Source organism: Nyctereutes procyonoides, unplaced genomic scaffold (assembly GCF_905146905.1).
Source record: "Nyctereutes procyonoides isolate TBG_1078 unplaced genomic scaffold, NYPRO_anot_genome, whole genome shotgun sequence".
Taxonomy (NCBI): Eukaryota; Metazoa; Chordata; class Mammalia; order Carnivora; family Canidae; genus Nyctereutes; species Nyctereutes procyonoides.
This window is the reverse complement of record NW_026575082.1, coordinates 20,766,238-20,781,879: the sequence shown is the minus strand read 5'-3', so window position 1 is coordinate 20,781,879 and position 15,642 is coordinate 20,766,238. Positions and strand designations below refer to the sequence as shown.

The window sequence follows — 15,642 nt, the reverse complement described above, 5'->3', positions numbered from 1 at the left end:
TTTCAAACATAGAGCCTATTACCATATTAAGGTAGACAGGAATTCTCTCAATTTTAGTAATGGAAAATAGTAAGATGAATATGTTGTCAATTTCCAAACTATCTATGTCTCTTTTAAAAGAGAGGTAGGGTGAATCTAACATAAGTGAAAAAATAGTAAGGGCATTGCCATCAATGAAGGTGAGAAAATGATTTAACAGTGTTGTTTTGGGGAAAGAGCATGTTGCTGGCTCAATAAACTTGGTAGTTTGTCTCTTTATAATAAGTACTGTAAATTATCTTGTTGTCAAGTTTTCCCTGGGTGGATGGAGGAAGGGTTGGCTAAAGTTACATATTGGCATTTACAGCATTGAAGGTAGATATTCTTCTGTGTTGTTTCCAACACCTCGTTTGATGGCTTTAAAAATTTATTGAGCACCTGCTATCTGTAATGCATGATGGTAGGCTTATGAATTGAAAAATATTCTGTATAGGAGAATGTTAGGTATTGTGATGTCATAGAATCTGTCCCCATAAGAAAAGACTGTACATCAGTAGATTTTAGGACTTAAAAATGATTACTCTTCCCTTGGTACTATTCTCAGATAATTATGTATATAAAATTCCAGGCACATAACAGGTACTCAATAACTATTTCTATTTCTAAATCAGTGATGAAGGAATTCGTAATAATTAAATAATAGAAAATCTATAATGCACATTTCCTAAAAAGAATAATAGAAATGAATTTTATTCTTTTTTTTGAATTTTATTCTTTAAAGTATATTATAAAAGGTTTGCATATTTAGTAATTTCTCTTTATAAGACTATTACTCCTTTTAATGGAATCTTAACCTTTTGTTTTTCTGTTACAGTTTTTTTTTTCCTGTTACAGTTTTTAAGAGAAATGAATAGAAATGACCCATTTTGAAGAAGCCATGGCAAAATCAATTCCAAAACACAGAGTTTGTTCTCGGGAATCTTCAGTGTCTTCTCTGTTAGCAAGCTGCAGCCTGAGTGGTAGTAATTCCTCTAACTCTGATGGCTCTTTTCAGTATAAGAATAAACTGTATAGTTCTGCGTCTCAGGCTCTGCAGGCCTACATTGATGATTTTGATTCAAGCCACCAAATGTATCCTGGTGCAAGCACGGGAAAGTTTAACGCTGGTAGATGTTCTGCTCATGTGCCAGAATTCTCCACCTGTATTTATAAAGCAAACAATGGTATGCTGTTATTTGTGTGTGTGTGTGTGTGTGTGTGTGTGTGTGTGTTTTCCACTGATTTAAAGCATTTGAGGGATGTATTGTAGCCTTGAAAAACTAGATAACTTTTTTTCTTCCTTTGGGGTAAAAAAAAATAACTTTCATAATATTGAGGTCTGGATACTTTTCTTAAATGATTCTGTAATTCTCTGGTTCTCAGGAATTTTCAGCTAACATCTTCTTGTGACCTTGGAGGGGAAGCTGATGAATGTAACTGATAGTAGCAAGTGGTTGATCCTAAACCCTTAAGCCATTTTATCATAGCATAATGGAAAGAGCATTGACTTGGTGGTTCTAGGTTTCATTAACCAGCTTAGTAACTTTATACAGACCTCAGTCTTTCTGAATTCATGCTTAGTCAATCCCAGTTGACAGAATAAGACCCTGTCAGCCTTCCTGATGTGTATTCTGTGGGACAGTACTATACAGTGTTAAGAGTTTCTCCTTGATAAGGCTTTCACAGAGACCAGTTCGGAGACTATATTTGTTGATGACCTAGTTAACACTTCACTGAGTACTTATAGGATGGTCCTGGTATGGAAAAAATCTGCATTCCACTCTTAGACGTATGTGGACAGTATATTCCAGAGGAGTGTTAGAATGGCTGTTCTCTCAGTGTTAGTGCTGTTGCAGGGTTAGTAGGCAGATTATTTTTCCACCTAGTTTAATAGCATATTTTTCTCCTATGTTGCAGCCAGTGTTGAGTGACCAATATTAATGTGAATGTATTGTGCATCAGGTATGTCTGGATTTAAAAAGTTGAAGAAACAATAAAGAATACAGGAAAATTTGGAGACAAAAGTCTAGGACTTAGTTAAAACAAATTAGATGTGAGAAAAAAAAGCACATTGTATTCCATCAACCTATACCTTTTATACTTTTAATCAAAGCATTAGTGAAGATAAGGGAAAGCAGCAGAAATGATTCTTAAATTCTTCATTCTATCTGCTGTTGAATATTATTAAGTATTGTTATAGGAGTGTGATATAGGAAAATAAGCAGAAGTATGCTTTGTTTTTCAGCTTTTGAAAATCTTGATCCCAAAAAGAGCTCTTCATCCTTATTTTGTAGAAGAAAGACTATTAATGACATAGACTCCATTAGCCTAACAACTGATGATCTATTAAAACTTCCAGCAGATGGATCATTTTCTTTCACTAACATTGGATTAAGTCACCGAATTAGCAAGAAAAACAAGAAGTGCATTGGAAGACTGAGTTCATGGGATACTGAAAAGAAACAAAATTTTCAAGAACCTTCCACTCCTTTGTGCAAGGATAACATAATTACTCCTGTTATATATACAAATATAAATGGAAAGCATCGTGGTAGGCTAAAAAACCCAAAACTTGTGAATAAGACTAATAAATGCATTTCAGAACCATCTTTATCATTTTCCAAGAAATTGTCTTTCAAGGACAGTTCAGAACACAATTGTGAAAAGAATTACCCAAGATGGCTCACTAGCCAGAAATCTGACCTTAATGTTTCAGGAATAACTAGTCTACCTGACTTCACATACCCAGTCTGGCTCCATCATCAAGACTTGCTACCTGATACAAAGAGTCAAAGGATTTCTAAAATATTTAAAGAAGAACAGTGTTCCCCTAGGCATAGTTACCAGGCACAAAGAACTTCTCGACTTATGAATAAATTAGATTGTTTTGAATACTCTTTTGAACCCTCAAACATTTCAGATTCCTTGAGTGATGATAAAGGATTAATTAATGAATGTAAATGTGATTCTGAACATAGCCAATGTCAGTGTGAGAATCCAGTTCTCCCAGGACCAACCAAAAAGCCCTTCAGTGGTAATTGTTTTGTTTTTAAGAACCAAACTGCTGTAAATTTGACTTCATGTCTAGGAGATGCTTTTTTTTTTTTTTTTTAAGATTTGATTTATTTGATAGCACAAACGGGGAGCAGCAGGAAGAGGGAGAGGGAGAAGCAGGCTTCCTGCTGAGCTGAGCAGAGAGCCTAACACTGGGCTCAGTCCCAGGATGCTGGGATCATGACTTGAGCCAAAGGCAGAACTTAACCAACTTAGTCACCCAGGTGCCCCTCATCTAGGAGCTTTTATTTTATATTCTTGATATAGTGATCAGATGATAAATCTTTTGAACACTTACAGTCTTCATTTATGTAGCATTTTGTGCCTAGGAAATGTCTTTTCTCCCCCTTCTTTGAAATGTTCTAAAAAAGTTGTTACAGTTATGTATGTATTCCAAATTATCTTAATTCTTATTTGTTGCCTTGAGATTTTGCTGTGCTTTGCATTTATTTTTTTTTCTTAATTCAATCGTTTACATTAGGTGACAAGATTGAATTGCTTATCCTGAAGGCCAAGAGAAATCTAGAGCATTGTACTGAAGAGTTACCGAAGTCTACAAAAAAGGATGATAGTCCTTGTTCATTAGATAAACTTGAAGCAGAAAGATCATGGGAAAATATTCCTGTTACTTTGTACGTAAGTTACAGTGGAAAAACTCTTAGTTTTCCAAATGAAAAATGTCACGTGAACAGTTGATTTATTTTTTAAGTAACTCAATGATAATTAACAATGATAATGACATGTTAATTGTACAGAACATTGCTTTTTGTTTCTTTAAATTGCATTTTTCAGTTGTTACCACAAGGTGGTGTAGTGTTTCATAACCTTAGGCACATTGTATAACCTTTGTCTTTTTTTTTTTTTTACGTTTCTTGTGTTGAATTGTAAAATATTGATTTATGTTTAATACGAGGAATCATAGCCAAAACCAACTATTTTGCAGATTGAGGAGTGTGTGAAATTCTTGTTATTTTCTTTTTACTGTAAGTTTTTTCTCCCTCTATATTCCCTCCATATATAGAGCTATGCAGTTATCCATTTCTTTACATTTTACTTTCCCTTAGTTGTTATTTTCCTTAAATGGTGTGTTTTTTTGGTGTGGTATAAATTTTTGTAGTTTCTAAGATTGTTTTCGTTTGTGTGTTTAGCCTTTCTGTGATACAGTTTCCAAGAATAATTTAAACACTGTTTACCTAAATACCTTTGAATATGAGTGTGGAGTAAGAATTGAGCTTAGGTAGGAAAGCTTTTTTTCTTAGTGATATTATTACATCTGAACTCATCAGCAGTGCGTTCTTATAGGTGACCCTATATCCTGCCTTAGGCTCAGGTAATTTCTGATCTTCTGTTGGCTAAACTTTGGTTCTCTTGTAGTCTGTTATAGACAGAATCTGTCAATTTCTGGATTCATTTTTTTTAAAATATTTTATTTATTCATGAGAGAGACAGAGAGAGAAAGGCAGAGACACAGACAGAGGGAGAAGCAGGCTATGTAAGAAGCCTGATGTGGGACTCAATCCAGGGACTCCAGGATCACGCCCTGGGCCAAAGGCAGGCACTAACCACTGAGCCAGCCAGGGATCCCCTCTGGATCCATTTTTGATCACTTCTCAGTTGAACATCTTATTTTTCTGAATGTGGACGCTGACTATAGTTCTGGTTTAGAGTCCCAGCTCCATGAGTTCTTTGCTGACACCTTATACAAGTTACACTTCTGCTGTTTTACAAATTACTACTGTTTTGTACAAATTCTACTTTGTACAAGTTACTTCTACCTTGTATAAGACCTTATAATAAGTTACTTTGGGTTACTTTGAGGATTTGTTTGATTAGAAAATATATATAAGGTACTTAGGACAATTTTTGACTTATGATGAGCTCTCGTAATTATTAACAGTGGTGATGATTATCCAGAATATTTTTTTCTATATTTAGCTTCATTTTTCAATTGTTGGTTTGATAGTATCTTTATTCACTTAATTCTTTTTTTTTTTTTTTGTATTCACTTTAATTCTTAAATTCAGTTTAATTCTTAAACTTTTTTTCTAATTTCTTATTTTCTGGTCAGTTGGTCTTTGTAAGGTACCGTAACTGTAATGCTTTGCTTTCACTTGCAACCAAAATGAGTGAGCAAGTAGTATAAGAAGTGTTTAAGAGTAAAATTTTTGAATGCATCTAGTGTGTTATGTAATTAGATATATAATTTACGCTTGTATAATTATTATCACAATCATTGGTTTGGCCCAGGACCTTGTATATAGAAGTTGACGTCTGGAAGATTGAATTCATATTGTGGTGGATATGTTTACATAAAATGAATGATAGATTGTGAGAAAAAGGAATAGATCTGACAAGTTCTGTGTGATGTTGACAACTTATTGATAATCTATCATCAAAACAGAAATTGACTAGGAAGTACTCAAGGTAGTATACTAGAAGGTAGAACACAATCAGATAATTACTTTTTTTTGTTTGACATTTTTATAATGGAAGATTTCAAAGAAATACAAAAGTAGAAGAATAGTATAATGAATCCCCTTGTACCCCACACTCCTCTTCAGTAATCCAGTAAATGCTTTTTGATGGTAGCGGATGGATGTGCAAACTCCTTTGGTAAAGAATGGGCGAAAAGACTACTTGGGAGCAAGAAAAGCTCATAGTAAGTTACAAATCAAATGAGTCAATAATGAACTAGTGTTAATAAGAAAAATTCAGAATTGTGACATTTAAATGTTATAGAAAGATTCTTCGATATCTGAGTAACTTGGGTTAGAAATACATTTTATGTTGATATATAAATAAGAGAATGAATTTGTGTGTTCTCTGTGACTAATAGAATTCGTTCGGGGAAAATTCTGACTTTTGCTGGGTTTGCCCTTTGTTCTGCTATCCCTTGAAACATCAAGAACTAATATTTGTTGAGTATCTATTATATGTTCCAGGTACATAGAGTTAATTTATATAGTACTTCTGCGAGATAAGTGGGACCACAAATGTAAAACCGAAATTTAGATAAATAAGTTACATATAGTCACATAGTGCATGGGATTGGGATTTGAACTCAGGAATTTCAATTTGAAAATCGATCTTTTTCCCCACTGTAATCTATCATCTATGTTAATACCAGTTCTGAAGGGCAAGTCCTATTGCTTTGACATGGAAGAGCACGTAACTGCCATTCCAATAGAAACTCCTATATTTGTGGGGGGTTTTATTATAAATGGGTAACTGTGTTAATTTGGAAAAATGTACTGCTTATTTAAAACAAGCTTTCGGAGTGTACCCTATAGTTGAAGGCTTATTTGTTTCATTTAAGACTGATGTTTTTACTTTATTCACAGTTTTTTCTTAAAGCTTTAAAGGAGAAACAAGGAGATAGGGTTAGATTCTGGTATCAGTTTAGGGAGAAGATGAATTACCAAGCAAAATCAATATGAATCATATCTATAATGATTGTTTCTTGGTGACTGTGTTTAAATGATAAGCATTCAATTATACACTAATTTTTACAAATTGGGAACTTGATTACTATCTTGTATCCTTAAATCCAACTTAGCAAGTCTCCTGTTCCTGTTAACTCTGATGATAGTCCTCAACAAACTTCACAAGCAAAGTGTGCTAACGGGTTCCTTGAAGATTTTTTAAATAATGATAATCAGGTGGGTGAAGTTAAATCTTTTAAACTTATTAAAAGGGAATTTTTTTAACTTCTTAAAAAAGATTTATGACTAATATACAGATTTCAATTTCTCAGATGTTGAAACAAAAAAAATGATTCAAATTCCCTTTTGGGGCAGCCTGGGTGGCTTAGCGATTTAGCATCTGCTTTCAGTCCAGGGCCTGATTCTGGAGACTCGGGATCGAGTCCCACATCGGGCTCTCTGTGTGGAGCCTGCTTCTCCCTCTGCCTATGTCTCTGCCTTTCTTTCTCTCTGTGTCTCTCATGAATAAATAAATAAAATCTTTAAAACAAACAAACACAAATTCCCTTTTGTTCAACACAATTGCATAAAACCATTGCTCCTAGAATTATTGATGATTTTGTTTTAAGTATTCTTAGAGGGACCTGGGATTGAACTCTACAGAGAGCTTAAATTATCATGGTTTTTTTGTTTTGTTTTTTGGGGTAGTCTACAAAGCATATCATTATAGAGTATGTTATATTTTCCCATACAATGGTTGATTATTGAGAGTTGTACTTCTAACTTTAGAAAATTATAAATTTCTATAATTTAAAATTGAAAAATTATTATCCAGTTTTGCAAAATCAGCATATGTGCTTGCAGTAACCCTAAAGTATAAGTGTTTATATGTGCATATAAGAAATTATATATCATTTAATATAGAAATATAGCCATAGCTGTTAAATACTAGATCATTCTTTTGGGGTCTTAAAATGTGGAAGATTTGAGAGGTTGAGCACTCAGAAATTAGCTGCAAAATTTAATAAAATAAATTCCTCCTGTGAAATTTACTAGAGAAAGTAGTGGCTGTCAGAATGTTTGACCTTAAAACTTTGTGTAAGGTACTATTACAGATATTGGGTAAAGCTTAATTATCAAATATTTCTTCGGCAAATATTTGAGTACTAAACACTTTTTATAAGAACTGTATTTCTACTAGTAAATAAGAGGGAGGAAATCCTTGGATTTTTTATTCCAATTAGACAAGGTAAAAAAAATAATATGTGATATATAAGGGAGTACTGCAAGTGTGAAGAAAAATTAGTTGGGATAGAAAAATGAGATATAATTTTAGTTAGGGTAGTCAGGAATGACCTATCTAATGAGGTGATATTTGAGCAAAAACCTAAAATGAGTGAATAAGCCAAATATACATGGGGAAATAACTTTACATTTAGAGGTAATAGTGCAGAAACCCCAAGGCAGAATTACATTTGGCACGTTCAAAGGAATGTAGGGTAGCTCAATCAGAATGAACAAGGGAAAGGATGATAAGAGGTAAGATGGAGAGGTAACCAGGAACCAGATCGATCATGTAGGGTCTTAAAAGTGATAGAATGAAGATTTTATGTTTTATTTAGGTGAGATGAGAAGCCACTGGAGGGTTTTGAGTGGAAGAATGAAACAATCAGATCTACATTTTAAACTATAAAATGACAGCTATATGGAGCATAGACTTAGAACTGGTGAATGAGCAAGGAACCCAGTTAAGAAACTTTTGTCATCTTTCTGGATAGGATTGGCTTAGGGTGGGTACATTGGAGGTAGTCAGAAACGAGTAGACTTGGCATGTATTTTGAAGGTAGACTTAGGATGGAGATAGAATTCAAAGAATGAATCCGAGATGCTTGAGTCAAGGAGCTAAAAGATTGGGTGGTGGCATTTAATTAAAGAAAACTGGTAGAGGAACAAATTTGGGGAAGTTCTTTTAAGTTTGAGATGGATGAGTGTAAAAGATTAACCAACTGGTCCCTTTTCCCCTGCCAAGATATACATAATTTCATTACCAGGGTGTTTTTGTTTTGTTTTGTTTTTAATTATTTTTAAAGATGTGTAGAAAGTTCTTGTCACCTTTTTTCAGATTCCCTAATATTATCATATACCATAGTATAATGACCAGAAACAAGGATTAACATAGGTACAATTCTGCTACCTTACACTAATTTGACTAGTTTTTCTACCAATGTCCTGTTCCAAGATCCAACATTGTGTTTAGTTTCATGTCTCTTTAATCTACTTCAGTCTGTGACAATTCTTCAGTCTTTCCTTATCTGTATAAGAGTACTGGTCAGTTGGTTTTGTATAGTTCCTTAATTTGGGTTTTCTCATGATTAGAATGAGGTTATGCTTTTGACAAGAATGCAACAGAGATCATGCTCTGCCCTTTTCAGTTCCTCATAACCAAAGGTTCACGATATATTGATATCATTTGATTTATTGTATGTGTCTTAGTCGGGCTACTGTATAAAATACACTATATTTATACTGTAATAAATATGCAACAGACCTGGTTGCTTAAACAACAGACATTTATCTCTCACAGTTCTGGAGGCTGAGGAGTCCAAGATCAAGGTGTCTGGTGAGGTCCTGCTTTCTAGTTTGCAGATGGCCATCTTCTCCATATGATCTCTCATGGCAGAGAACAGAGAGGAAGCAAGCTCTCCTGTGTCTCTTATGAGGCATACTCCATATGCCTGTAAGAAACAAATTTACTACCTACATCACATTATTTATATATAGTTCTTTTGATCTTGGCCTCAAAATATCCAAAGTACTGCTTTCAAAAGTTACTTTGGTTAATTATTTTCTTCCCAACTCCTTCAGTTGTGGTTGTGGTCCTGTTGTTCAATTTTAATACTGTCAGGTGGTTCACTTTTATGGTATATATTGGGTTTAAACCACATTCTTTTTGGTTTATATTATTTGCTTTTTTAATATGTGAAACATTACTGTAGTTCTGAGATAGCTATACAAAAAGATATACTCCAAGACATTCACTACCGGGTTTCAGTGACGAGTCTCAGGACAAATTCTATCAGACATTCAGACATACCAACATTTATTAAAAGTTCATTAGTGAATGGCCCAGACAGTTCATATAATCTGTTTTTTTAGTTTTATTTTTTGGAACTCTGATCACTAGTATGCATGAAAAATTCACTCCTGGGTGGCTCAGCGGTTGAGCATCTGCCTTTGATTCAGTGTGATCCTGGGATCCAGGATTGGGCCCCACATCGGGCTTCCTGCATGGATGGAGCCTGCTTCTCCCTCTGTCTATGTCTCTGCCTCTCATCTGTGTTTCTCATGAATAAATAAATAAATCTTTAAAAAAAAAAAAAAGGAAAGAAAAATTCACTCCAGAGGCAGGCTTTTGTAGCCCTTATGGTTGGCATCAGGCGACTAGAAATTCTTCTAAGTCAGTGGCTGGATGGAGGTAATTTAGAGATAATGCTTCAGGTGCTGTCTGCAAGGGTTAGAGTCAGGAGTATAAAGCTAATTGGATCTTTTTTTTTTTTTTAATGTATTTATTTTTATTTGGTTGGGGGAGGATGGGGCGGAGGGAGAGGGAAAGAAGAGAATCCCAAGCAGACTTCCCAACTCGGAGCTTGATCCTACAACCCAGAGGTCATGACCTGAGCCAAAACCAAGAGTCAGAGGGTCAACCAACTGAGCCACCCAGGTGCCTGAGGCTAATTGGATCCTTAAGCCTTGTTATTTTTCTTTATTTTACAAAATTTGGTGAAATATATACAACGTAATACTTATTTTAACCATTTTTAAATATACAGTTCTGTGCAGTAAGTACCTTCACATCCTTCACATTGTTGTACAGCCATCACCACTATCTATTTCTAGAACGTTTTCATGTTCCCCCAACTGAAACTACCTATTCAGTACTAACACGCCATTCCTGTTCTGCCCAGGGTCTGGTTAGCACCATTCTGTTTTCTGTCTCTGAATTTGACTACTCTAGAAATCTTATGTGTTTTAGTCTACTATGTTAAAAAACATACCATAGGCTCGGTGGCTTAAACAATAGAAATTTATTTCTCATGATTCTGAAGGCTGAGGAATATAAGATCAGGTACTGGCTGGTTCTGTTCCTGGTGAAGGCTCTCTTTCTTGCTTATAGATAGCTGCCTTCTCACAGTGTCCTCAAATGGTCTTTTGAGTTCTCCAGAGTCTCTTATCAGAAGGACACTAATCCTGTGGTGTTAGGGCCCCACCCACATGACCTCAGTTAACCTTAGTTACCTCACAGTCCTTTCTCCAAATAGAGCTGCTTTTGAGGTTAGGGCTTCAACATGAATTTTTTATGGTGGTTAGGAGCACAGTTCAATCTATAGTATCATACAGGAAGAATCTTGCAATATTTTTCCTTTTGTGACTGGCTTATTTTGCTTTGCCTGATGTCTTGAAGTTCCATCCATGTCGTATCATATGTCAAAATTTCCTTCCTTTCTTAGACTGAATAAACACTTCATTGTTTGTACCATGTTTTGTTTACCCATTCATCTGTGATGGATACTTGGGCTGGTTCTGCCTTTTGGCTATTGTGAATAATACTATTATAAATATGAGTGTACAATAATCTTTTTGAGTCTCTGTTTTTACTTCTTCTAGGTATATAACCAGAAGGGGATCATGTGGTAATTCTGTTTAAGTTTTTGAGGAATTGCCATACTATTTTCCATAGCTGCTGCACCATTTTACATTTCTACATCCCATTTCTTATACTCTATTCATGTAACTGTGGAGAGTGTGCTTAACTTTGAATCTCTTCACCATGAGAGCCTATTTCTAATATTTTTTTGTGCTTGTTAACAGCTTAAAGTTTAAATACTATGTATATTATATTGTCTATGCTGAAATCTGTTGTGTGGCTTGTTTGCCACTATGTGGATAGTTATCAGGATACAGCACTCATTTGGAAGATGTAAAAATAATAGGTTGGTAAGAAGACTTTAGAAAATAAGTTTAAAAATATCCCTTATAGATTCTCTTATGTAATGCTGTTGCCCTTCTTGGACACAGGTAAGATCAGTGATAATTAAGGTATGAGTATTTTTTAGGTAGCAAGGAATGTGTGGCCAATGAATAGGTGAAAAAGTAGCATTCTCTGTGAAAACATACTGCATTTAGAGAATGCTATATTTGAAATTCTAGTCATTGTTCAGCTGATAACCAGCTTTGTTTACATACCCAAAAAGAAAATGTCAGCTTACCTGAGCTCTGAGGACTTTTTAGCTCTAAAAATCTATGATTTTAAATGTCTAAGTGAATGCATCGCAAATGTGAAGATGTACTGTACTGTTCATTGAAAAGAGCGGAGACCAGGGCAGCCCGGGTGACTCCGTGGTTTAGCGCCGCCTTCAGCCCGGGGCCTGATCCTGGGGTTCCGGGATCAAGTCCCGCGTCAGGCTCCCTGCATGAAACCTGCTTCTCTCTCTGCCCCCCCCCCTTCTCTCTCTGTGTCTCTCATTAATAAATAAAATTTAAAAATACTGTAAGGTTATTACCCTTTAATATATATATGTGTGTGTGTGTGTGTGTAACTTTTTCCTCCGTGAATTGCTTGGTTAATGATTCATCTGTTTTAACCTCAGAGTTGTACCCTTTCTGGAGGGAAACATCATGGTCCTGTTGAAGCCCTAAAACAAATGTTATTTAATCTTCAAGCAGTACAAGAAAGTTTTAATCAGAATAAAACAGCAGAACTGAGAGAAGAGATTAAGCAAGTAAGTACAAACTTGATTTATGAATTGAAGTCTGTGAATGTGACTTGAGATCTATGTAGATATAAGGTTTCTTCCTAGATCTTTTTCGGCTTGACTTTTAGTTTTATGTTAATAAGCATGCCACATAACATATTGTAGACTTGTGCTATTATTTCTGCAGTTGTGTGTATCCCTGAATGGATTGTTCTATTTGGTTTATGGTTGTAAATACAACATCTTATGTAGATACAATAGTGTTACAACTGTAATATGAAAGAATTGTAGGTGTTGTTTTTTAATGCCCTACAAAATTATCTGTATAAATCGGACTTTTTGCATTTTTGTTTGGAGATGCCTAGAAAACCTTTTCAACCTTAGACTTCTCCACATAACCTTTGTCTTCTTGAAATTTCGTTTTGCTACTTAGTTTGGTACTTAGAGTTGATGGAAAATTTTATTTTAAAACCACTGGGGGAACACCCGGGTGGCTCAGTGGTTGAGCATCTGCCTCTGGCTCAGGGCATGTCCCTGGAGCCCCAGGATCGAGCCCTGCATCGGGCTCCCTGGAGGGAGCCTGCTTCTCCCTCTGCCTGTGTCTCTGCCTCTCTCTCTCTGTGTCTGTCAGGAATAAATAAATAAAATCTTTTTAAATAAATAAAAATTTTAAAAAATTTAAAAACATTGGTTTTTTTTTGTGTATTTCCTAGGAAGTTAGAAATCGCATTGTGCATCGGGCTGCTGTTCTGTAGGGATTGAATTTTCTTCATAATAGTATAGTGTTTACAGAGAATTTATATTCTCCCAAATCTGATTGTGAATTTTAATTCTGCTACTTAATTAGCAAGTACAGTATTTGTACAAATCACTTAACCTCTTGAGTTTCAGATTCCTCTTCTGTAAAATGAGGTTGAGAAGATAAATATAGATAAACTATATGAAGTACTATCATAGTACTTGGCACCATATAAAAACTTAATAGCTGGTAAATAATAAATATTTTTATTGTCATTATTTGGTTACTCTTATTCAGTAGAGCTTTATGAAATTCAGTTTTAATTACCAATAAATGGATCAGCTCTTGGGAACTGTCACACTCTGAATTTTATTTCTCTCTTTTTTTTTTTTTTTTAGATTTTATTTATTTATTCATAGACACAGAGAGAGAGAGGCAGAGACACAGAGAGAGGGAGAAGCAGGCTCCATGCAGGGAGCCTGATGGTGGGACTTGATCCCGGGTCTCCAGGATCATACCCCAGGCTACAGGCGGCGCCAAACCGCTGTGCCACAGGGGCTACCCCTGAATTTTATTTCTTAATTTTTGTCTATACATTTTAATTATTATATTAACATACAGAGTGTATCCCATCCTTTTTTAGACCTTGTTGAGACATAATCATCTTCTTACAGTTATAATTTCAAGTCAAGGTTTTATTTATATTGGACATATATTTAGAAGCATATGTGAAAGATGAATCTAGGGACGCCTGAGTAGCCTAGCAGTTGAGCATCTGCCTTTGGCTCAGGGCGTGATCCCCGGTCCAGGGATCAAGTACTGCATCGACTTCCCTGCAGGGAGTCTGCTTCTCCCTTTGGCTATGTCTCTGCCTGTCTTTGTGTGTCTCTCATAAATAAATAAATAAAATTAAAAAAAAAAAAAGATGAACTTAAGCAGTAGTTAGATTTTTAGAATAAAGAGAAATATATTTTTTTAAAAGACTTTATTTATTTGAGAGAGTTAACAGAGCATAAGCCAAGGAGGTGAGCCAGGAGCCTGATGTATGGGTTAGTCCCAGGACCGTGGGATTATGACCTGAGCCAAAAGCAAATGTTTAACCAACTGAGCCACCCAGGCACCCCTAGAATAAAAAAATATTTAATACTTTACTGAAAATTATTTGCTAGACTTACTTCCTTGGAAATGCAATGTTTTTTATTCTTATTCACATATTAAATAGGATTTTAATTTTATAGTTATTTAATACTTTCAATATCTTGTTATATTTGGTGCTTTGAATAATAGGTTTCAGAAGACAATTTCTCTAAATTGCAGTTGAAGGAAAATATGGTTCCTATTACTAGGTCACTTCAAAAGTAAGTATTCTCTACTAATTTCTGAATATGTATGGATACAAATCCATTTTAGCCATTCTTTTGAAATCAGAAGATTATAGGAGGAATTAAGTAGTTCTAAGAATAGATATACTTGGTATATTTAAGCTTCATGGAACATATTGTTTAATCCTGAAGTTTTCTGTTGTACTATTTCCTATTAAAATGTTCTTAGGACCTAATGAGATAACCTTAGACACCTAAGTATAATGGATGTGAGTGGCTTAAAAGAGTTCTCTTCTCATTTCTGACTAAATTTGAGATAGTATTGGTATAGATATCATGGAAGAACAACTTGTTCATGAAATACATTTTTATGTATTTCCTAGAATAAATATAGTAATCATAAATGTGTCATTATTTGACATATCTCCACAGAAACCTCAGGTGGACATAATGTTCTGGATATAAAGATAGGTCTAAATACTGTAAGGGTATTGATCAACCTTTTTCCTTAGTTGCATTATCTTAAGTAAAAATATGGAGACTAATATTTATGTTTCCTATGGTCATGGTGTTGGCAGAGGAAATGGTCTTTATTTATGGGTTTGGTTGTATGAATATGCATGTACCTTCGGAAGATGGAATACTGAACTTTAAGACATGCTAAGATTGAAATTTTTTACTTTAGTAACATGAATGTGTTACTAAATATGCAGTACCCTCGGAAGATGGAATACTGAACTTTAAGACATGCTAAGATTGAAATTTTTTACTTTAGTAACATCATTTCACTTGGCTATAAGTGGGGCTACACAAATATTGTCTACCTTTTGTCCTTTCAGAATTTGCTGAGGATTTTGGTTTTCTCAGGAAGTGGTGGAAAAGTGAAACACTAGACATGTAAACTTAGGACTCTAATTGCCATGATATGTATGCGTATGTGTGTGTATACACACATGCACACACATATTTTTTTGTTTCCATAGCTTAAAAATATATGTATGTATGATTTTTCCCCCTCTACTTATAATTTTCTGGCTAGAAGTAATACCTCTTTCTTTATAGCTTGCCATAGTACTTGGATATAGTGTTCCTATCTAGGAGTCAGTGAATAATGATAATAACTAACATTTATTGAACACTTACCAGATGTCAGTGTTCTTAGTGCTTTTGAATGTAATTCATGTGATCTTTACAACTCTATGAAGTTAAGTACTATTATTATTTTTTAATTAGGTAATAAAGATGAAGTATCAAAGTACCTTGTCCATGGTCACATAGCTGGTAAGAGTAGAGGTAGGATTCAGATCAGATAGATAGTCTGATTTTAAAGCCTG

At 34.7% G+C, this 15,642-nt stretch overlaps 1 protein-coding gene across 6 annotated transcripts in view; it reads left to right on the top strand.

Annotated features, from left to right (window-relative positions):
• Positions 1 to 774: 774 nt before the first annotated feature.
• Positions 775 to 15,642, top strand: part of LOC129514540 (lung adenoma susceptibility protein 2 homolog) — a 58,526-nt gene continuing 43,658 nt past the window's right edge. For 2 of the 6 annotated variants that reach the window (XM_055333199.1, XM_055333198.1), the window contains exons 1-6: positions 775 to 1,202; positions 2,264 to 3,052; positions 3,554 to 3,704; positions 6,629 to 6,731; positions 12,143 to 12,274; positions 14,274 to 14,344. In XM_055333199.1, the coding sequence (XP_055189174.1) occupies positions 896 to 1,202; positions 2,264 to 3,052; positions 3,554 to 3,704; positions 6,629 to 6,731; positions 12,143 to 12,274; positions 14,274 to 14,344 (1,553 nt within the window). In that variant the 5' untranslated portion in view covers positions 775 to 895. Of the gene's footprint in view, positions 1,203 to 2,263; positions 3,053 to 3,553; positions 5,497 to 5,633; positions 5,737 to 6,628; positions 6,732 to 9,078; positions 9,232 to 12,142; positions 12,275 to 14,273; positions 14,345 to 15,642 lie in introns of those variants that run through there. The other 4 variants (XM_055333201.1, XM_055333202.1, XM_055333200.1 and 1 more) reach the window with 3 other exon arrangements.